This window comes from Anopheles coluzzii, chromosome 2 (assembly GCF_943734685.1).
Source record: "Anopheles coluzzii chromosome 2, AcolN3, whole genome shotgun sequence".
NCBI classification, from domain to species: domain Eukaryota; kingdom Metazoa; phylum Arthropoda; class Insecta; order Diptera; family Culicidae; genus Anopheles; species Anopheles coluzzii.
In genome coordinates this window covers 95,201,940-95,221,525 of record NC_064670.1, presented here as the reverse complement: position 1 = coordinate 95,221,525, position 19,586 = coordinate 95,201,940, and the positions used below count along the sequence as shown (strand labels likewise).

The 19,586-nt window shown below is 41.8% G+C and overlaps 1 protein-coding gene across 13 annotated transcripts in view; it reads left to right on the top strand.

Annotated features, from left to right (window-relative positions):
* LOC120951938 (nuclear hormone receptor FTZ-F1) overlaps window positions 1–17,047 on the top strand; it is a 124,625-nt gene extending 107,578 nt beyond the window's left edge. For all 13 annotated transcript variants that reach the window (XM_040370956.2, XM_040370949.2, XM_040370950.2 and 10 more), the window contains 3 exons: window positions 8,240–8,498; window positions 8,578–8,678; window positions 8,763–17,047. In XM_040370956.2, coding sequence (XP_040226890.2) covers window positions 8,240–8,498; window positions 8,578–8,678; window positions 8,763–8,909 — 507 coding nt within the window. In that variant the 3' untranslated portion in view covers window positions 8,910–17,047. The remainder of the gene's footprint in view (window positions 1–8,239; window positions 8,499–8,577; window positions 8,679–8,762) is intronic.
* Window positions 17,048–19,586: the final 2,539 nt, after the last annotated feature.

Sequence of the window (19,586 nt, the reverse complement as noted above, 5' to 3'; positions counted from 1 at the left end):
AAATGGTTACAATGGTTAGGCATGGAACAGAAAGACACAGTAGGCACAAAGTAGGTGTGTGATCGAGAGGGGAGTTATGATCAATCTAAGATCGGAAAGGTTCAACCTGTTTTAGTGTCCGAGCGTGTCCGTTGGTATGTAAAATATTTCCGAAATTCTGGGCACGATGCAAGAATGTAGCCAATGATGCAATGTTCGAAGTATCGGACACCATCTAGTGTTGATTTTACTTCAAGATTCTCTGCCGCTGGTATAGCGCAATCATCACGAGGCCAACCTAATGCACCACAGCTCTAGCGATCAAATCCAAGCCAGATCCTGTATAAGACTCACCAAATTCCTTTTCATTTCTTCACTTGTTTTCGGCAGATTTCGAAATAATTTGTAAATTGAAGTATTAAGATATGTCAAATTAGGATAACTTAATTCATCATACGCCTTTTTGTCCTAAACCTAATTGGCTTTCACGAATTACGTCAGTTTTTGCGTGATAAACGAGTCTGATGTCTTGATTCGTTCCTCTGCATTAGGTATGTTTTTGTAATTGCTACTAAATAGTGCAATCCTTCCCTAATTGTGATGTCAGTCCCATAGGACCGATAGTTTGCGAAAGAGATTTTATTTAGAAAAATGGCATTTCAACGGTACATTATTACTAAGATCTCAACAATACTCCAATCATTTCTACTTCAAATAACAAAAAACTCATAGTTTCCACATGGGGACATTTGGCAGTTCATTAAGAGATGTAGGTCAATTAAGAGTTGAACGGTAACACACACCACATGTGAAGAGGATTACATGAGAGGGTTCCCAAAAAAAAAATACACATGTTCCAAAAGTACCCAAAAACTGCCAACAGCACCCTTTGCACCCTTAGGAGGAGTCGTTAGTGTACAGCTTACTGTACGTTGCCATAATAAAAAAAACCCCTCACATCACCATGGAGTGCGCTCTCTAATGAGCCCTCATTTCGAGTTCTGTTTCCATGGTGGTGAAGATAACTTGTTGCATGTGTGTCTGTCTGCACACTGTACACGTACATCTCCGTACGTACGTTGACAAGCGGATGGAGGGTGAGGGGAGGGGCATAAATTCGTACCCGAAACCAATTGCCAATCCGGTGCCGGGCTAGCTGCTGCCCTTTCGGACAAAACCATGGTTAGGGACAGACCATTACAGAGAGCGAAGAAGCGATCCACTACCGACAACCGAGACACTGCAACCGTTTAGCGTAACATCGGTCGGCTCATCATTAGGAGCGTGTTTAGTACCATGTGTATGTGTGTGCGTTTGGTGTTTCGTTACCTCCGTCAGAATGCTTCCAAATTCCACACAAACCCACTCCCTTCCCCTGCTCGGGCGTGCCATTCCGGTTGAAGGAAAAATCGAACAACCGTTTGCATTCGATGATTGCCAATCGGCGAACGCTAAAAATGCGTTACAAGTGCAATAGAGCGTTGGCGCAAATCCCCCCTCTATGTGTGTGTGTGTGTTTTCTCTCGCTCTCGAAATAAAGAGAAACAGCGAGAACCAGCAAGAATGTGTTGTGCTGGGGCAAAAGTTTCACTTTTTCATTGGTAAAACCGGGCGAAGAAACACTTCCTCTCGCGAACCCTTTTAAGCGACCCCTGCAATTGGGTTCGCTTTCCGCAATGATCGAACTGGCTCACTCGCTGGATGGAATAAACCATAGCGCTAGATCGGTGTCTAAAAAGGAGGTAGCAAAGGGAAGGAATTAGAGAATGAATTGCTATCGCGCGGGGTGAGGTAGAATGGTAGAACCGGACGGTCGGAAAATGCATTTCTTGCATCGTGCTTGCACCATCAGCATCGCGTAAATGTACTCGCGTGAGCACGAATAAAGGCGGGCCAGAGAACGTGTTTCGCACGCGGGGTTTTCGCACGGTGGTTTGTCAGGTGGGAGCCGATTCCGGCTCGCACACACATTCGGCACCGAGCCTGGCCTGGGACTGTGGTGCCGAGGAAGTGGATTAGATTTAAAAATAAAGGCCCCCTATAACGAACCCGTTACTGCGAAAGTATTTTACATTGCAAGCGTGCGGTGACGGGGAGGGTAGATAGTTAAATCCATCCACCATCACCCTCATGCTGGAATGCGCCCCGTGTGTGTCCTGTGTGTATGTGTGTGTGTGTTTTTGTACGCAGATATGTGCACGCTTGCGTGTTCTACATTATGTAATTGAATCGATTGAAGGTATTTAACCTAATTTCAGCTTGTACTTCGCCTGCTCTCATTCTTTCCTTTTCCGTGCGCCCTTTGTAAGTGTCTCTTTCCTGCACGCTTCTTCCGGTTGCCAGGGAAGACGTTCTGTAGTATGGTTTTTGGGGCTTTTAGAAAAGGGAGAATCAAAAATCGACCGCCCTCCTGTTGAGTGTGGTCTAGATTGTTTGGTCGTTTGAACTTAACCTGAATTCGGAATTGCTTTGCAGGCTAGCTTTTTTTTAGAAACTATGGTTTTGGTTTACATATTTTGCGATGATTGTAATCAACTGTGGTTCTCATGACTTACGTGTGTTGTAAATCTCCTTACTCTGACAAGTCTGTGAATAAGAAGCTGTATGTCGTACACATAGCAACGCGACTAGCAGCGTAAAGGATGTATTGTATCCTGGTCACGGCACCAAACGACGAGGAATTTCTTTAATGAACAATTAGGACCAATAGGGGACAAAGAGGGGTTTTAATGTAAATTAATCAACTTTAATGATACTTTTTATTCATCTAACTTGCTTTTTTTCCTATGTTATGTATGCTTCAGATATACAGTGGCGAACAAAATTGAAGGCACACTCAACTTCATATATTGACCAATATATTACAAGTTTTTGAAGCTCTCGAAATGGATAAAATTTGATGAAAAATAAAACAAGTTTTCTTGTTGTATAAGTCCCACTCAGCTATTGCATTAATTTTGTGAGTCACTGTAGCATGTATCGAAGACCTTATACCGATTGAACGGTTTGTCAATGCAATAGCGCAACCATAGAAATGTGTGATCCTTTCAACCAAATCGATCTACACAGATCTTTTTAACGACAGGTCCTATCCACCCAACCAACGAAATCCTATCAAACCCCAGGCTCTGGCCCCAAATGGTGGACTTAATTTATGGCTGATTAATAATTCATCGTCCAGAGAGCAACCGTCGCGTCCCCCATCCCTCCCCAAACCCAACAGCTGCTGCTGGTGGTGGTGCATATTCTGTAACTTGTTTAATTTTGTTTTTCGTTGCTTTATCATCTGTGGTCCGCGCGGGTCTGGTGTGCAATCAAGCCACCACACACAGACACAAACTCCAAAGCCCCCCCCGCACACCGTTGATTTGAGACACCGCGCATTGTGTCTGGACCTTTTTGAAGCGCGCGAAGATGCGTAAAGACGCTTGAATCTCTCAACGAGTGCGCGCGAGCGCGATGGTTGCGTCGTTGTTGCGTCCTTTCCTTGCCAGAGCTTTCCCTTTCGGTTGTGGAACGCCTCGTCACACAGCGGCAACGAAAATCCGTGTCAAGGTTGCACGATTTCACCACCACCATCGGCCCCGCTGCGGGGTTTCTTTTCTCTTCTTAGTACCAATATATATTTATTTATTTATTTTTTACCTTCTTTCGGAGCGCGTTGTGTTGCGTTATTGGAGCACGGGCTCGAGAGCACCCGCTGCTTTGCTGGGTGGCGCAAACGTGTTAGGCAAAGGAAGCTTGGGGCGCATCTCCGCGCGTCTTTTGGCCGGTGTTGCAAGTCTCGCGGGCAAAGTCGACTAAAATTAAACCATTTTCGGTGGATGTTGGGCGTTTGAAAGTTTGAAAGAAAAACAAACAAATCTTTACGCATATGCTGGGGAAGAACTGTTCGTGCAAAAACTCGGTGTAATAAATGCCAACGCAAAATGATCACCCAGACAGTGCTGGATCCCTGCAGTCTCCCATCGCTTGGGGTTCTCGAGCATGAAAAACAGAGGTGGCCACAGAGATCCGTAAATCAAAACCACATTCGTCTGATTTGGTGATTTATGCGCGTTTGGTCTGTGGCGCTTTTACATGGCACGCGTTTGCGCGATCGCAAAGCGTGCGTCCCCAAGAGAGAGACGAAGCAGAAACTCCATCTCTGAATCTTCATCATCTGTTTTGCAATGCACCCCATCATTTAGTGCGTTTGCGTTTTCTGCTGCCAAAAATGGTCTTTTTCAAAACCGAAAAGAAGTGATTCAGTGTTTCTTTTTTTGTTGTTGCTTGCTGTTTTTGTCGCACAGTTTCGTAAATCTCTTTCCAAAGTACTAAAATTAGAACGCACAAAGGCAGGCGCGCGTACTCGTGCCTCTGCGGGGTGTGTGGAATGATCGAGAAATACGATCGGATTTATGTCTGGCCCGATCGTTCGCTAAAGCTGCGGCTTACGGTGGTACTGGAAATCTCCGACACCATAATTACATGCACATTACATCGTCTCTCTTGGCCGACCGACAGTCGAAGGTCGCCGATCGACAGTTCGATCGGGCCGTCCCGAGTAGCGTTTTCGGAAGGACTGCTCCAGCATGGCATTGTCCCTCGCTTTGCCCGGTTTTAGGTAGCCGATTAAATCGAACCCTGTACACTAAGACGACTGTCTGAGACTAAGGGCAGGAAGGGCTGTTGCAGAGTGGTTTGTTTACCAGCCCTACACGGTGGTAAATACGGCGGTCTCACGTTCGTTCGCTGTGTTCCGGTACGAACCAGTTCTCATGTGCTGTTGTTCTCGAGCCGGTAGAATTATCGCTCCTGCCACCTGTCTCTATCTCTCGCTCTCCACCGTTAGCGCTGCTATTGAGGGGAGAACGATTGATGATTCATTTGGTCGCCGAGCGGCTATGGAGCTCCCCGAAAATGGTTACTCATGTGCGATCAGCGGCGAGTGTCCAAAGTATTGTTTTTGAAGTCTGCGTGGCGCGCTGTAAACAGGATGTAAGCAGTGACGTCTCTAGAGGGGTCTCTCTCTCACGTTTTATGCAAAACAAGTAAACAAAAACAAATTTTTGCGTATATCCAATCTGAAGAAAGGGTTCCAACATGTTGTAAATCTGTTATTAACATTATTTATAATTCTATACAACTAAGAAAATAAAGTCCAGGCCTCAATAATAAGGACATTAATAATGAATACGCACCTGAAGCTATACTATATCGTGCAATGCATTAATGCCCAAAACATTGCCATTTTTCATACATGCATAGTCTAGTAAACAGTCGGGAATTCGGTCAAATTAAAAGAATGAGGCTATCCGTGGGAAGAGGGACCCTACCCGAACAGCAATAACTAGAACACACCACTTATTGTAAAAGGATTCCTTGGGCGCAAACCTTTACCCACCTGCCCCAATTTGAGGAGGCCTACATTGCGTAATGAAGTAGCGAAGTGCGTTCTACTTTTCCCGTTTTTTATATTTTTACTTCCCTCTAGCGTTTCTATGCCATTTTACTCACTCCACTCTCTGCTTCTCCTTTGAGCAGCTTAGCATACAGTAGTTTGGTTGCCTGTGGCCCACTTTCAACAAAAAAGGGGGGAAGAGTGGCTCCCACTTCGGCTCCTCATATAGCAGAGCCCCTCTTGGTAGAATTTTTGAGGTCCTTTGGCTTCCCGTTTTACAAAAGATGAGAAAGTAGCACAGGCTCTCCGGCAGGCGCGCTGATGTTCTTCCCATAGAAAGTGTAGCAAATTTTGCTTTTGTGTTTGTGCCATCCCGGCCTGAAGATATTTCTTCCTCGCCAACCGTTGAATGCAAGTGAGGCGTGGGGAAGATTGGAGCTCTTGTTTAGGATATTATGTTTCAGCATAAAACAAAACAACAACAGCAAAAAGTAGCCGAACGAAACAAGCAGCGTGTAAATAGCCACATCCTTCCATCATCATTATCATCATCATCATCAGTGTGATCATCGTCCTGTCTTCATCTCATCTTGTGCATCGACAGCATCATTTAAAACGCTTTGCCAAAACCGTAGGATGAGGTGTGAAAAGTTGCAGAAAAGTTGACGGAGAGGTCCAGAGATTGGCACGGCAGAGCTGTAGAAGAAAATAAGATGGGCCTGATGATGAGTAGAACCTACTCCCTCTCCCTTCCATTCTTCTGACTCATTTAGCCAGTGACAGTGGCTTTTGTGCTGCATCTAACAGTTTTTTTTTGCCCACCCATTTTCCCCATAGAACGATGTAATGCTTTCACTTTTGATGCTTTTTTTCACTTTTGTTTCGATTGCAACCCAACTCGGTAGGCAAAAATGCACGCTGAAAAAGAGCTGATGCAGCTGCTCTGTGTGTGTGTGTATATCTGTATGCCCACGTGGGCATGCATTCAATCAAGAAACGAGAGAGAGAGAGGGGATAAGAAGTGGGATGTATGGGTAAAAGGGTGTACTGTGTACTTCTCATATCACTTTCATCGAAGCTAATATCGCCACAGGACCCGGCTGAAAATAAATTTCCTACCACTAGATCTAAACTGGGTCATTGGGTCAGAGCAGTGTAGTGGCAGGGCAGCGGGAGTAGGAGTGGCTCGGCAAGGATGTGCAGTGTATAAAAACGGGGGTATACCTCGATGGGTTCTTGTGAAGACGCGGGAGAAAGGGTTAGAATAGAACGCTGATGGGAACGGGCAGCTGGGTGGAGGCTTCTTTATTCAATACCCGAGCAGTGGTGGATTTAATCTGCTCCATTTCAATCTTCGTAAGAGTGGAGTGGCCGATCCGTTGGCCTGTGCTTGCTTTTTTTTTTTGCTGTCTGTGCTAACAGTGTCACATGGCGTTGGCAACGTGTTCGGTGGCGCATGGCGCTGGGAAGGAGTATTCTGGGAAGATTCTACGCTGCTAGAGGGATGGTTATTGTATGGAAGCTTTATTTTAGGATTACTTTTTTTAGCGCTATTGAAGACAAAAAAAATCGATAAATCAGGCGTCACTTCAATATTGAGGACACGAGCCAGCACTAAGCAAGATGAAATTAGCGTTATTCTTGATAAATAAAGCGTTTTTGGATTACTCAAACGATTCCAGAATTGGTATGGGTTGAGTATTGGGTCCAGGTCGGACATAGGTTCACTATCATGTCCTGAACCGTCATTAGGTCATGTGAAGTTCTTTAACTAGAGTATTGGTATTGGTAATGTATGTATTGGTGTCAGTACCAGTTTGGTTTTAGTTTTAGGTATCTTAAAGGGTCGTCATAAGATTCTCATTTCAATTGGGTTTTGAGACCATTAATTTCGGGGTACTCTTTAGAGTAAAGGAGATCATTGAAATTTGAAAGTCCTGTAATCTAGCAGAATTAACTAGTTGTGTAGCCCGTTTTGGATAGGAATATTCGTTTCAAACTCTGCAAACCATTCGCTTGGCAAAGTGAATCATTACCTCATTCATTCAAACAGACCACTATTGTCAATCTTGTAGCTTTATGACGAACTAATAATCCACCACCACCACCACCACCGCCCATAGCACTCGCAACAATTCCCAATTTTCACAGCGATCATTTCGATGCTGTTCAACGCTGGAGAATCATAAAAGCCGTTGTGCAACATGTTTCGTGTCCAACCTTCTGGTTGTATGTGCTGAGATTGGTTGTGAGTGAAGCCGTGGAAATTAGTCGCGCACCGAAAGGAAAACGACACGCGGCTGCAGAACGTACAAAGCAACAGCACCATCAACAATGCAGTAAAAATGCACCATGGAAAGGGAAACCAGCAAGCAAGCAAAACAAAAACTCAAGCATTTAATGAGTAATTGATCGTAAATTGCACTGGCCACCGCGATCGGCAATGGAAACGAATCACCAACGGTTCGAGCAGAACATTTTGCGAAGTTTGCGAACGGTGCGAATTGGAATTGCGCAGCGGTGATGCGCAAAAAATTGACAGACGAGATTTCGAAGATTGGAATAGAGAGGGAGCGAGCGCGAAAGATCTGGGAGAAAATCTGGGCCATGGTCAAGTGATTGTTAGGGGCGCTGCTTGCAAAGGCCCCCGTTTACCAAGTGACTCGCATCTCGCTAAGTCTTCTTGGGGCCTTTTTCCTCCCCACTTACAGTGAACGGCGACGTGTTGCAATGTTTTTTGCATTATTTTCTTCTTTCTTTTGCTGTTAAATCTCACAAGGACAACATGATCGTTGTGCGTCTTCCAATCATCTCGATCACACTCGACACACACGCATACTAAACGAATGTCTTTCTCTCTTCTCCTATCGCTTGCAGGTTGACGATCAGATGAAGCTCCTCCAGAACAGCTGGTCGGATATGCTGGTGCTCGACCACATACACCAGCGCCTGCACAACGGGCTGCCGGACGAAACCACCCTGCACAACGGGCAGAAGTTTGATCTCTTAGGTTTAGGGCTGCTGGGCGTGCCGAGCCTGGCCGAGCACTTTAACGAGCTGCAGAACAAGCTGCAGGAGCTCAAGTTTGACGTCGGCGACTACATCTGCATGAAGTTCTTGCTGCTGCTGAATCCCGGTAAGTGAGACCGGTGTGCTGATCGATGCTGCCATTGCCTTTGTTTACTAAACTTTTCTTCTCTCCTCTTCTTTCGCAGATGTCCGGGGGATCACCAACCGAAAGACGGTCGTCGAGGGCTACGAGAACGTGCAAGCGGCCCTGCTGGACTACACGCTTACCTGCTATCCGTCGGTGCCTGTAAGTAGTCGCACAAGATCATCCATCGCCTGTTGCTTCCTTTGCTTGATACTAACGATTGCTCTCCGTTTACTCCATTTCCAGGACAAGTTCAGTAAGTTGCTCAGTATTATTCCGGAGATCCACGGAATGGCAGCACGGGGCGAGGAGCATCTGTACATCAAGCACTGTGCCGGCAGTGCACCCTCCCAAACGCTGCTGATGGAGATGCTGCATGCTAAGCGGAAATGAAGCTGGCCGGTTGAACCGAATCCACCACAACCACCAGCACCACCATCGGCCGCACTGACACCGGTGCAGCATCACCACCACCACCACCACCAGCATCCGGTCGGTGGTTATCGTCGTGTAACGCGTGCAGCTGAGGCGGAGGAATGAACAGCGCGAGTGACCGAAAGAACCAATTCAATAGTGGAGCTGATGCTTGCTTCTTGCTGTCCATTTCAATCCACCCCAAATCACTCACAGGCAACATCAAGAGACGCACGTAAGCGCACGTGCACATCTACACACGCACGCACAAACAATCACACACACACACACTCACTCGTGCAATCACGGATGTTTTTGTTTTAATCTCCATAAAAAGAGGTCACTTGAGGAAGATGGCAAGGATGTGTGGTGTATTTGTGTGTATACTTAAGCTCAGTTGTTTCCGCTCGCTAGACTTAAAATTCCGGAATGGAGGGAATGAGGAACGCTTTTGCAAGGGCCCTTCCCTTTAGCGTGTGTGTGTGTGTGTGTGTATGTGTGTCTCGTATGTTACTTCGCTTATCCACCATCCTCGTTACTATCGTTAATTAAGGTTTAACGTTATCGATCTTTAAGGCTCTTTAAGCACACACACACGGACACGAATCGTCGCGAAACAAATTTTGCTATTTGTTTATTGTTTTTTTTTTTAAATATCTTTTAGTTCGTTTTTTTTCTTCTCTTAAGTAAACGTGGTATTAGGGGTTAGTAGTGTTTGTAGTAGCTAGGGAATAGAAAGCGATAGAATACAGCACCCGAACGGTCAAGGATCGTTATAGAGTGTATGTGTGTGTGTTTGTAGGTGATCGTGCGCGTGTATGTGACAAAAAAGAAAAGAAAACCCCCAAACCTTGACGAACGTACACTAAAAAAAACGGCTACCAGGTGTGATGAAACAAATTGTAGAAATGATGGTGATTTAATGTAATTACGAGCATCGGGAAGAATCGGAATGAATTTGTGCAATGAGTGTAGAAGGTCCTTTCAAAAGAAAATGAAGAAACCGCCTAACTCTAGAATACATTATGTGACGCACACACACACACACATACACTCAATAGAAGAAACCAACAAAATCACACACACACATTAACATGTCGTTACCAATTGCATCTCAGCGAAAACTACCAGAAATGTTTTATTCTCTATTTATTGTGTGTTTGGCAACGGGCGGGTGCACGTGAACGGAGCAGCATGGGCAGCAAAAGTAAACGGTAGCAGTGAAGGCCCAGGTCATCCAGGATGTAGATTGTTAAACACTGCATCGGAAGAGTGGCTTTGTGCCGTCTCTTCACCGGTGGCCATTCATTTAAGCGTGTGTCCCACTGTAACGATCGTGCAGTGCAAGTAGCAACAGTGTAGCCAGGAAGGGAATCGAATCGGTGATATGTATAGAGGTTAGATAGGAAGAAAGAGAGAGAGAGATGGTTATCTCCATCGGGAGAGTGGAAATTATTTTAAATCTTCTAACGCAAATTGGAATGGGAGAAAGATGTTGAGGACGATTTGCCATTAGGACGCTAAATTACAAACCACACATCCCTCTTCAATGGGGGGAGGCTCCATATAGCCACCCTCTTGGCGCACCCGCGTGCTTCGTGTGTGTGTGTGTGTTCTGTGTGTACGTGTGCATTTGTGCACGTGAAATCACTACGTTTTTTACGCAAACAAAACAAATGCAAAAGAAAAGATCGTTTAAAGCAGCGCGAGGATAAATATATGTACAGTTTGTTATATATAAGTTTGAGAAGAAGCTAAGAAAAGGAGAAGAAGAAAAAACACACACACACCTACAGTATGTTTAAAAATGCATGCGTAGTGTGGTGGGAAAAGGATTGTAAATTTTGTTTATGTTTTAACACACTTACCCACTACAAACAGCAGATGCAAAAGAAAATGGAAAAGAGAGTGGAAACAAAACCCCGGGAGGATAGGAAAGGCAACCACTTTGCTAAAAAATACTAAGTACTAAGTGCTCACACGCACGTGTGTTAATAGTGATCTAGAAAAGGAGAAAAAGCGAGTGTGTGTGTGTATGCGTGTGAAGGGAATGTTGGGAGGTTTTTAGTAGTGATAGAAACTAATAGTGTAGCTGTACTAAAAACGAAGAAGCCGAAGAGAGGGTGAGTAGGAAGAAAAGAAAAACACAACACACATAAATATGCATACAGCAACAACAAAACAACACACACACACATAAAAAAGGAAACAAAGGATCTAAAACTAAGTGTTCACTAAATGTTAAAGCAAAAATCATGATTAAATTACAAAACAAAACAACAAAAAAACAAGCAAGAAAGTAGATAAGGAAAAAAATACGCAGAATTAGTAAGCGAGGCAAGGTTTAATAAGAAGCGGGGTTTAGTAGACAGGATAAGGAGCTAATAGTTTTCGGTTTATCTTTTTTTCTTTTTTCGAAGAGGGTTTTAAACCACCCACCACCGAAGTGGGGAGCTACTGGGGAAGCGTGATGCGTTTTTGTGTAGTGCAATTTGCAGTGCAACAGGCGCTGCAGCATCCTGCCTTTGGCTTTGTGTGTCTCGGAGAGAGAGTGTTATTTCTTTTCCTCTCCCTGTTATTGCGCTTGTGATTGTGTTTCATGTTTTATCATCATTGGTGCCTGGTGATCAACCGGTATGACCGAGTTTTTGCTTTGGAAATTTCCCCCCTTTTCACGCAGCATACAATGGGCCGTAAATGGGAACGGTTTCAACAAACACTGGCAGTGCAGTACAGTAACGGAAACTTTAATACAAAAAAAAAAACACACACAGAGAAATAGATAACCATTTATAAATGCCTATACTACACCATCGTTGCTGTTACAAACTGATATAATATCTAAAACCACACACCACACACGCATACTGCAAACAAACAAACAATGCATACAAAGTATATAAAACCACTGTTCTAACTGTTATGAAAATAATGTGTACACCCAACTTACCGTAATGTGCAAAAACAAAAAAAAGCAAACAAACATCCCCATGAAACAGAGAGAGAAACTGTTGATATTAACTTTTATTTCTTCCTTGTCTCCACGAGTGAGGAAAAGCGAAAAATCCAACATTTAAGAGACAAACAAAAATAGAACTAACCGATGTACTATTTATAAATATATAAAACTCTCAAAACCTGAATAGTCAGCAACAGAATGTTACCGAATATTATCTACAAAACAAACGTAAGAAAACAAAACACAATGTAAAATGTAAAGTGCAAGAAATAGTGTAATAATAACCTCCCGCAAAAATAATCCACAAAACCCATTATTGCGCAATAGCACAGATTTTAAAACCGCTTTCGACGTGCATCACAAACAGCAACTCACACAAGTAGTATCAGTAAAACTGCGCAACAAGCGGCAGAAATACCACAAAAAAAAACAAACAAAAAAGCCGAATGAATCCGTCTATTTACACAGCAAAATAAGCCAACTGTAACTGAAAATGAAATGCGTGAATTGAAAAATTTAAGAAATGTAAAAGTAAAAACCACAAACGCAGCGGCGAATGATCCAAGAAGAGAAAAAACACGAAAAAGAAATCTTTCAAGAGTTAGCAAGATAAGCGGGCGTTATAGAGAGAGAAAGAGAGAAAGAGATGGATGCCAAACTCGCGACACAACGTAGAAAAGAAGAAAAAAATAGCGTAGCCGGGAAAAGATAAGAAGAAAAGGACACAAAAGAGAGGAAAAACAGAAAACCAGCGGTACAGCAAACAAATTTTCTCTTTACATTGTAAATAGTAGCGTGTACGTATTGTGTTTAAGGGCATTCTTTACATTCCATCTCCTGTTCCTGGCTTTAAAGGGGTGACAACGCGGTCAAATGTTGCCATTTATGTTCTTCTTCTTCTTCCTTTTTTTCTTGCTCTTGTGTTCTGTTCTATGTTCTATTTTCTGTTTTGCTATCTGATCTACTACTTTTTACTACTACTTCTACTACTACTACTACTACTCCTGCTCTGTTTCCTGCACTCATACAGCGCTTGTCTCATGATGTGTGCGGCGTCTTTTTTAGATATGGTTCAATAATATATATTATCTTGCTATTGTTAAACTGTTTCTTTTTTTATTTATTTCCGTTCCCTCTTGCTTTCATGCTTTCTTTCCTTTCTTTGTTTCTTGTTTTTGTCTTTTCCTGTGCTCTATTCATGTTTTTTCTGTTATTTTTCGTTGCTCTAAACTTTTTTCTTTATCTTACCTTCGTCTGTTGTTGGTGTTGGCTATTTATTTTACAATTTCTTATTCTTTTGAATCTCTGTTCACTAATAGTACGGTTACCATTTTCACGCTGTCGAATTTTATTCTCATTCAATATGTACCTTTTTGCAACAGTATATTTTCTTCTCTGTGGTTCTTCCACCTCTTTTCTGCTCTTTTATTGTCTGTTCTATTATTTTTCACATTTTTCATCTACTTTTCATTTTCTTTCTTTTTATTCTGTACCCTTTTAAGACATTTCCTTTTATTTCTGCTCCTTTTTCTTCACGCCTTCCTTTCCGGATCCGACCTTTCAAATGTGTGTTGCTTGCGAGAAGCGGACAAATCGTTAAACAATGAAAACCAAGTAATGAAATCGAGTATCGAATGTGTTCCGAATATATGCATCACTCTTTACAAAGTTACGCACTGTTCGTGTATTAGTGTGGTGTGTATGTGATTAATATGTAGCTGTACAAGCGTGGTCGTAAAGCTTTATGAAAAGGGGGGGTTAAAAAGTAAAACAAAACAACAAACACACACATAAACACAACGTTACCAAAACAAACCATACATACATACAATTACAGAAAAGGATAGGGAAAAGAACAAAAACAAACAGTTGCTAAAGTAACTTACTCCTGAAACACGGATGGAGAAATAGAAGCAAACCAAAACACTGTAGAAACGCCTTGAACGATGTGTGTTAGCTTTTAGTAGCATTCGGAGAAGGGAGCTAGAACACAGCAGCAAGAAGCAGAAGAAGGAACCGAAAGTGGTAGAAGATTAGAATCCACCCCTCCACAAACCCCCTTTTGCAGGACTTTTGCCGCTCCCAGCAGGAGGAATGCTTAGAAACAAAACGATATATTTTTCGATGTAAACTTTTTGTCCCCTTTTAGCCTATCCCAATCAAAAAACAGGATTGTTGGCGGCATGGTCCTGCTCATTCACACACAGACACACATAAAACACACACACAGAAAGCTACAGAAACAACACATGAACTAAAATGAAATGCCTTTTCAAAGTACAAACGTGTTTGTTGAAGCGAAGTGGAAAGGATCGATGGAGGTGTGTAGTAGAAGTGAAAGTTCCGAGTAGTGTTCCGTGGGAGGGGGGCATGCGTTGTATTTGAAGTAGTGAGTCGTCGTTTTGCGTAGGATTATCTCTCGTACCTTGTACATATGATTTGGTGCTGGTTTGCCCGTAACGGAGGGAACCATCTAGCTAGGGTGACCAAAAACAAAAAAAAACACAAAATCTCTTCTCGTGTGTTTGTGTGCGTGTCTGTTACCTGTCATTAGTGTAGTGGATGTGGAATAGATAAAGGAAGAAGATAGGAAAGAGTGTGCGAAAAACACACAGAACCACAAACACACACACACACAAAACCGATGGAAAATGTAGTAGTCAAAAACGTATCCTCGCTTCATATGAACAAAAAGATAAGAAGAACATAAAAACAATACATTATAAATAGTGCGCTTAATGGAAAAAGCAGCACATATAAATATTTTAGGTAGAAAAAGGAAACAAAGAAATAACTACAAGCAACACACATTTGAAAGTAAGTTAAATTGGTTTGGATATGTACTGTTTAGCAGTTTGGTAAAAGCAAACAAATTAATCGGCAAAATAACAACAAATATGAATGGAAAAACAAATATGAAAACTCAAACAAAACAGCTGCTAAAAGAAATTTTTAGGCAAAGAAACAAACAGATATTGTTTAGGAGTTAATTGACATAATTGATTGCTTTTTATCATTTATTTCTCCTTCTTAATCCACACACACACAAAGAATATAAATGATCCCATTTACACGAGGCACGGGTAGCAATGATCACTCCCCCAACTCGACAGGAGAGGCGTGTTAGTGTGTGTGAAGAAAGCAGAGCCGCAGGACAGCGATGTAAGGTTAAAAGGATAGGAAAAAAAGCCGGTAAAAACATACGTAGCTAGTTGTTTAGTCGAAGAAGATGAAGAAGAAGAAAAAGAAGAAGAAAAATAAGAAGAAGAAGAATAAGAAGAAGAAGAAGAAGAAGAAGAAGAAGAAGAAGAAGAAGAAGAAGAGAAGAAGAAGAAGAAAAGGAAGAAGAAGAAAAAGAAGAGGAAGAAAAAAAACAAACCAATTTTGCTTGAAAAAAAAAACATTCCAGCAGCCGCCAGCCAGTAACAGTACAGCGAAACAGCGAATGCGATCGTGATCGTTAGGTGTGCAAAAAGAAGAAAACAAAGAAAACAAAGCGAAGAAGCTAAACGTAAAGAGGTAAAAAAACACACACACACAAACAAACAAACAAAACCGTGGAAATATTATTAGATTGAAAATCATAATTTGCCACAGTGATATATTATTAGGCAGTAGTAGGACGACACTATTAGGACGTAGAAAAGCAAACGAGGGAATGGAAAGGAAAAAAACTGTATCCACTGTTTTAGTGTCATTTTTCCTCTTTTCTTTTCCTTGTCGCTCCGTTGGCATCTCGAATCAATCTCTTCCTCTCTGATCTAATGCTCGCTTGAAGGCGGAGGACTTTTCTATCTTGGATCCTTCGTTGCTCTCTCGTTTTGGGCACGCGTAGTGTGAAATAGGCTAGGGGGGGGGGAGGTCAAAATTTAAACACAAAAACACTGCTGCACCACAAAACACACAAACTTTCTGGTTTCCCGAGCTCATTAGAACTCCGCACACATACCCGCATAACGCAAAAGTAACGCAAAAACTAGCTGTGCAAAACCGTAGCGCAAAAAACATACACACAACAACAAATACGCAACCACAGTTGGGGAGGAAAAAACGAAACGAAAAAGATGTGCAAAAAACGTGTGTAATGTGTATAAAATAAGTGTAAGTGTAAAGAAAACGTGCAACCACACACTACATCACAAAGAGAAGAAGAAAAAAAACAAAGGCTAAAGCAAAATGAAGCAAAAAGAAAATGCGATATTACAAAAAAAAGAAGCAAAACAGTCACGCGTGAGAAGACAAAAAAATAAGAAGATATGAAAAATGTGAGAGAGCGAAGTGAGAGAGAAAAGAGAGAAAAAGTGAAACAAACAAACAAACAAAAAAATTGGGTACCTTACCTTGATGTGTTTTCAGAAGAGTTTCTTCTGTCTTTGTAGTTTACGATTATTGTTTTGTTTTATCTACTTTTTCCATCTTTCTTTATACATTTTCTTTCTAGAAGCTAGAAGTTTAAGCCGTTTATACGCATAAGTTTAGTATACTAATCTATTATACTATACTTTTCTTTCTCATTTTCTTACCTCGTTCCACTGTTCACTCCATTCTCTACCTGTACTGCTCTACTTTAAAATTTTCCTCTACTTTCTCCCTTCTTTTCTTCAATCTGTTACCCTATTTTTCCATTTTCCTTAACACACCTACACCTACTTAAAATAGCGTTTGGGTTTTGTTTTAAAGCATTAATTTTCGTCTTCGCCGCCGCTACCCTTATACTTGTTTTATATTTTGTAATAAAGTCGTTAGTAATAATAATCGTGTAATAATTAATAATAAAAATGAAACATAAAAAAAAACTACAACAAAAAACAAAACAACAACCTTCGTTAAGCGGGAAGGGAGGAGGGGAGGGGGACAGGGGAAGGGGCTGTGGGAACTGGATGGGGGAATGGGATATGGAGCAAGGGAAGGGGGAAATAATCGTTGCACGAATGTACCTTTGGTTTAGAATTAGGAAAGAGAGGAAAGAGAAAGAGAAAAGTGAAGAAACGAAAGTGAAAGAAGGATAATAAAATAGCTTTATTGTTTTTTTTTTGCTGGAAAAGTGAAAAACAACAAACGAGAAAAGAGAAAGAAACCCGAACATCATGAGCATCGAATGCATGCATGATAAAAACACACAAAACTACAGAATATATATTAAAAAACACAAAAACAATTTACAAAACTATACAGAAACTTACTTAAGTGAGCAAAACGAAGAAGAAAAAAAGAAAAGAAAAGGGAATCTCCCGAAAATATGTCGAATGTTATAACAAAAAAAAAACAAACAGAGGGAGAGGAGAAAACAAAGAGTAGGAAACTGTACTTCCTCTAAGGAAACTTTATATATATATGTATGTGTAGGACAGCAGCAAATCCGTCGCAAATCCGAGCTGTAGTTAAGCGAAGGAGAGGGGGGGGGGGGTACTGGGGAGCGGAACAAACACATGAAACATGATTACCAATTACTTTCAAAAAGTACATCATCGATAGACGGAAAGGGGTCGGAAATGGAGGAATGGCTTAAGAGTAAGTGTTGTTTCTGTATCGAAAGAATCACGCAAAGCTGGATCAATATAGTGTGTGTCAGTACGATTGATTCGGTTGCAGTGCTCGAGGTGGTTGGGGTTGTAATCGCCGGGTTGTTAAGAAATAGTGTGATGATGCTTTTAAAAAGAAGAAGAAACCGCTTGGCCGCCGTACACAGTGAACGGTCACACCGTCAAACGAGATACACACTAAAACACACACACATTGTACATTGTTTCTCTACTGCTGTATATCTTCTGTTTTGTGTTTTCTTCACTTCGTTTTATCGATCTTAAGAAGAAGCTGTAACTGTTAAGTTTTTGGTGGTAATATTGGCAGAGTATATATATACATGTATTAATATAGTGTAACAAAAAAAAAAACAAACCAGAGATGTAGAAATCATGTGAAGATGAAATATATATATATATATACATACATATAGTTGTTAAGAAAAGGGTCTACGTGAACATGATACAAAACATATGCAAACCGGCGGAGGGTCAACAGTGAAAAGCGAGAAGTCATTCCTTCTTCTTTTGTGCACTATTCTCAACCTGGCTAGGAAAAGGAAAGGCGATAGAAGAAGAAGTTTTGGCTTCCATGGTTTAATTTATCGTTTCGAAGCCCGAAAGGGAAAGGGAAGAGAACAACAGCAAACACACAAACAAACACACAAACAAACAAACAAACATAACAACACGAACAACTGGAGATACCATCAAAATACTTATTTTTAATTCATGTATTTAAAATACAAACAAAACCAGACAAGAGAAGGTAATAAAGATGAAAAACAAAAAAAGGGTCGTTGTTGAGTAGTTTTGTGTTAATGAAGATTTTGCATTATGTTGAAAACACCAATCTATTTTTTTTAATAATATTTATACATTTAGTCGTACTTTGGATGTATTTTTTCCTTTGAACATGACGGATGAATGTCTTGCAGATTTGTTTGAATTTTGAATGCGCGTGCTCTGCGGTGCGCGCCATCTATTGGTCGGTGCTGGTAGTAGTACAAGATTTCGCATTTCGCATTAATTTGCTTTTATACATCCTATAACAAATTTTACAAAAAGGTTCTCATTTTCAATCTCTCACTATAGAGCGTTACTTTTTCACTCCATAGTGAGACGATGTTGGTTAGTGAGTTGATCTTAGGTGCGGATAGCTTGGATGATTTTTGTACCGTGTTGGTTTTCTTGCACACTTTACACCGATATAGCGATTCATCGATGTAGGCGTTGGACGAAAGACGACAACTATATTTTCGTCAAAAGAATATCGTCCATTTGTATGTGAAGTTGTGTAGTATTTATCAAGTGATTTAAATAGCACAAATATTAGATAAGTACAGGTAAGTTTAAAATTAATTGCAGCAGCTTCCCTGGTATATTGGTACGGGTAACCAGTAGATCGTGCGCCACCGCCAGACTAATATTGTTATTGGCTGCATGGTGTACTGTTGATGTTCGGATTGCTGCAGGACGACACCAAAATATCCAGGATCCTACAGGAAGCAGTCTGATCTAAAATGCTCAATTATCTGCGTCACCTATTTGCCCTTATATTGTCTGAGGAAGTGTCCCAGAATCCTCTCTTATTGCAGGACGCAAACGTGAACCACGTTTGTGAAGACTTTCACCGGCAAAATATGGACCGGTACTCCGTTGAAGAATCGGCTGCTGCGAGCTGTCAAGCTCCTCCAAGCGCTACGACTCATTGATCAGCACCTGCGCGAAATGACGCCGCAGAAGACGCTGACGGTGTTTCCGAGGCGCAGTTAACCGAATTTGTGCAAATACCTGCCAGACCTGCTAAAATCTGGCTTATGCTATCGATATGCGGAGCCTTATGGGAACACTCTTATGCTATCGATGTGATGAACAACATATTAGCAAACGTGACCCGAATGAACAACGAACGGTGTACGATATAGTTATTGCAGCTGTGGATAGCTACGGTTAGACAGAACAATCTATTCTTGATGAACCAGGTGGCACCGGGTAGCCGTTTCTGCTCAAAACTATTCTTGCGTACACGCGACGCCAATAGAACATTGCAATCGCAGTGGCTTCGAGCAGAATTGCTGCTCTGCTGCTGACGTACGCTACACTCTAAATTCAATCTATCGCTCAACCTGGCTGAATTGTTGCAACAGGCTTCACTGATCGTTTGGTTGTGTC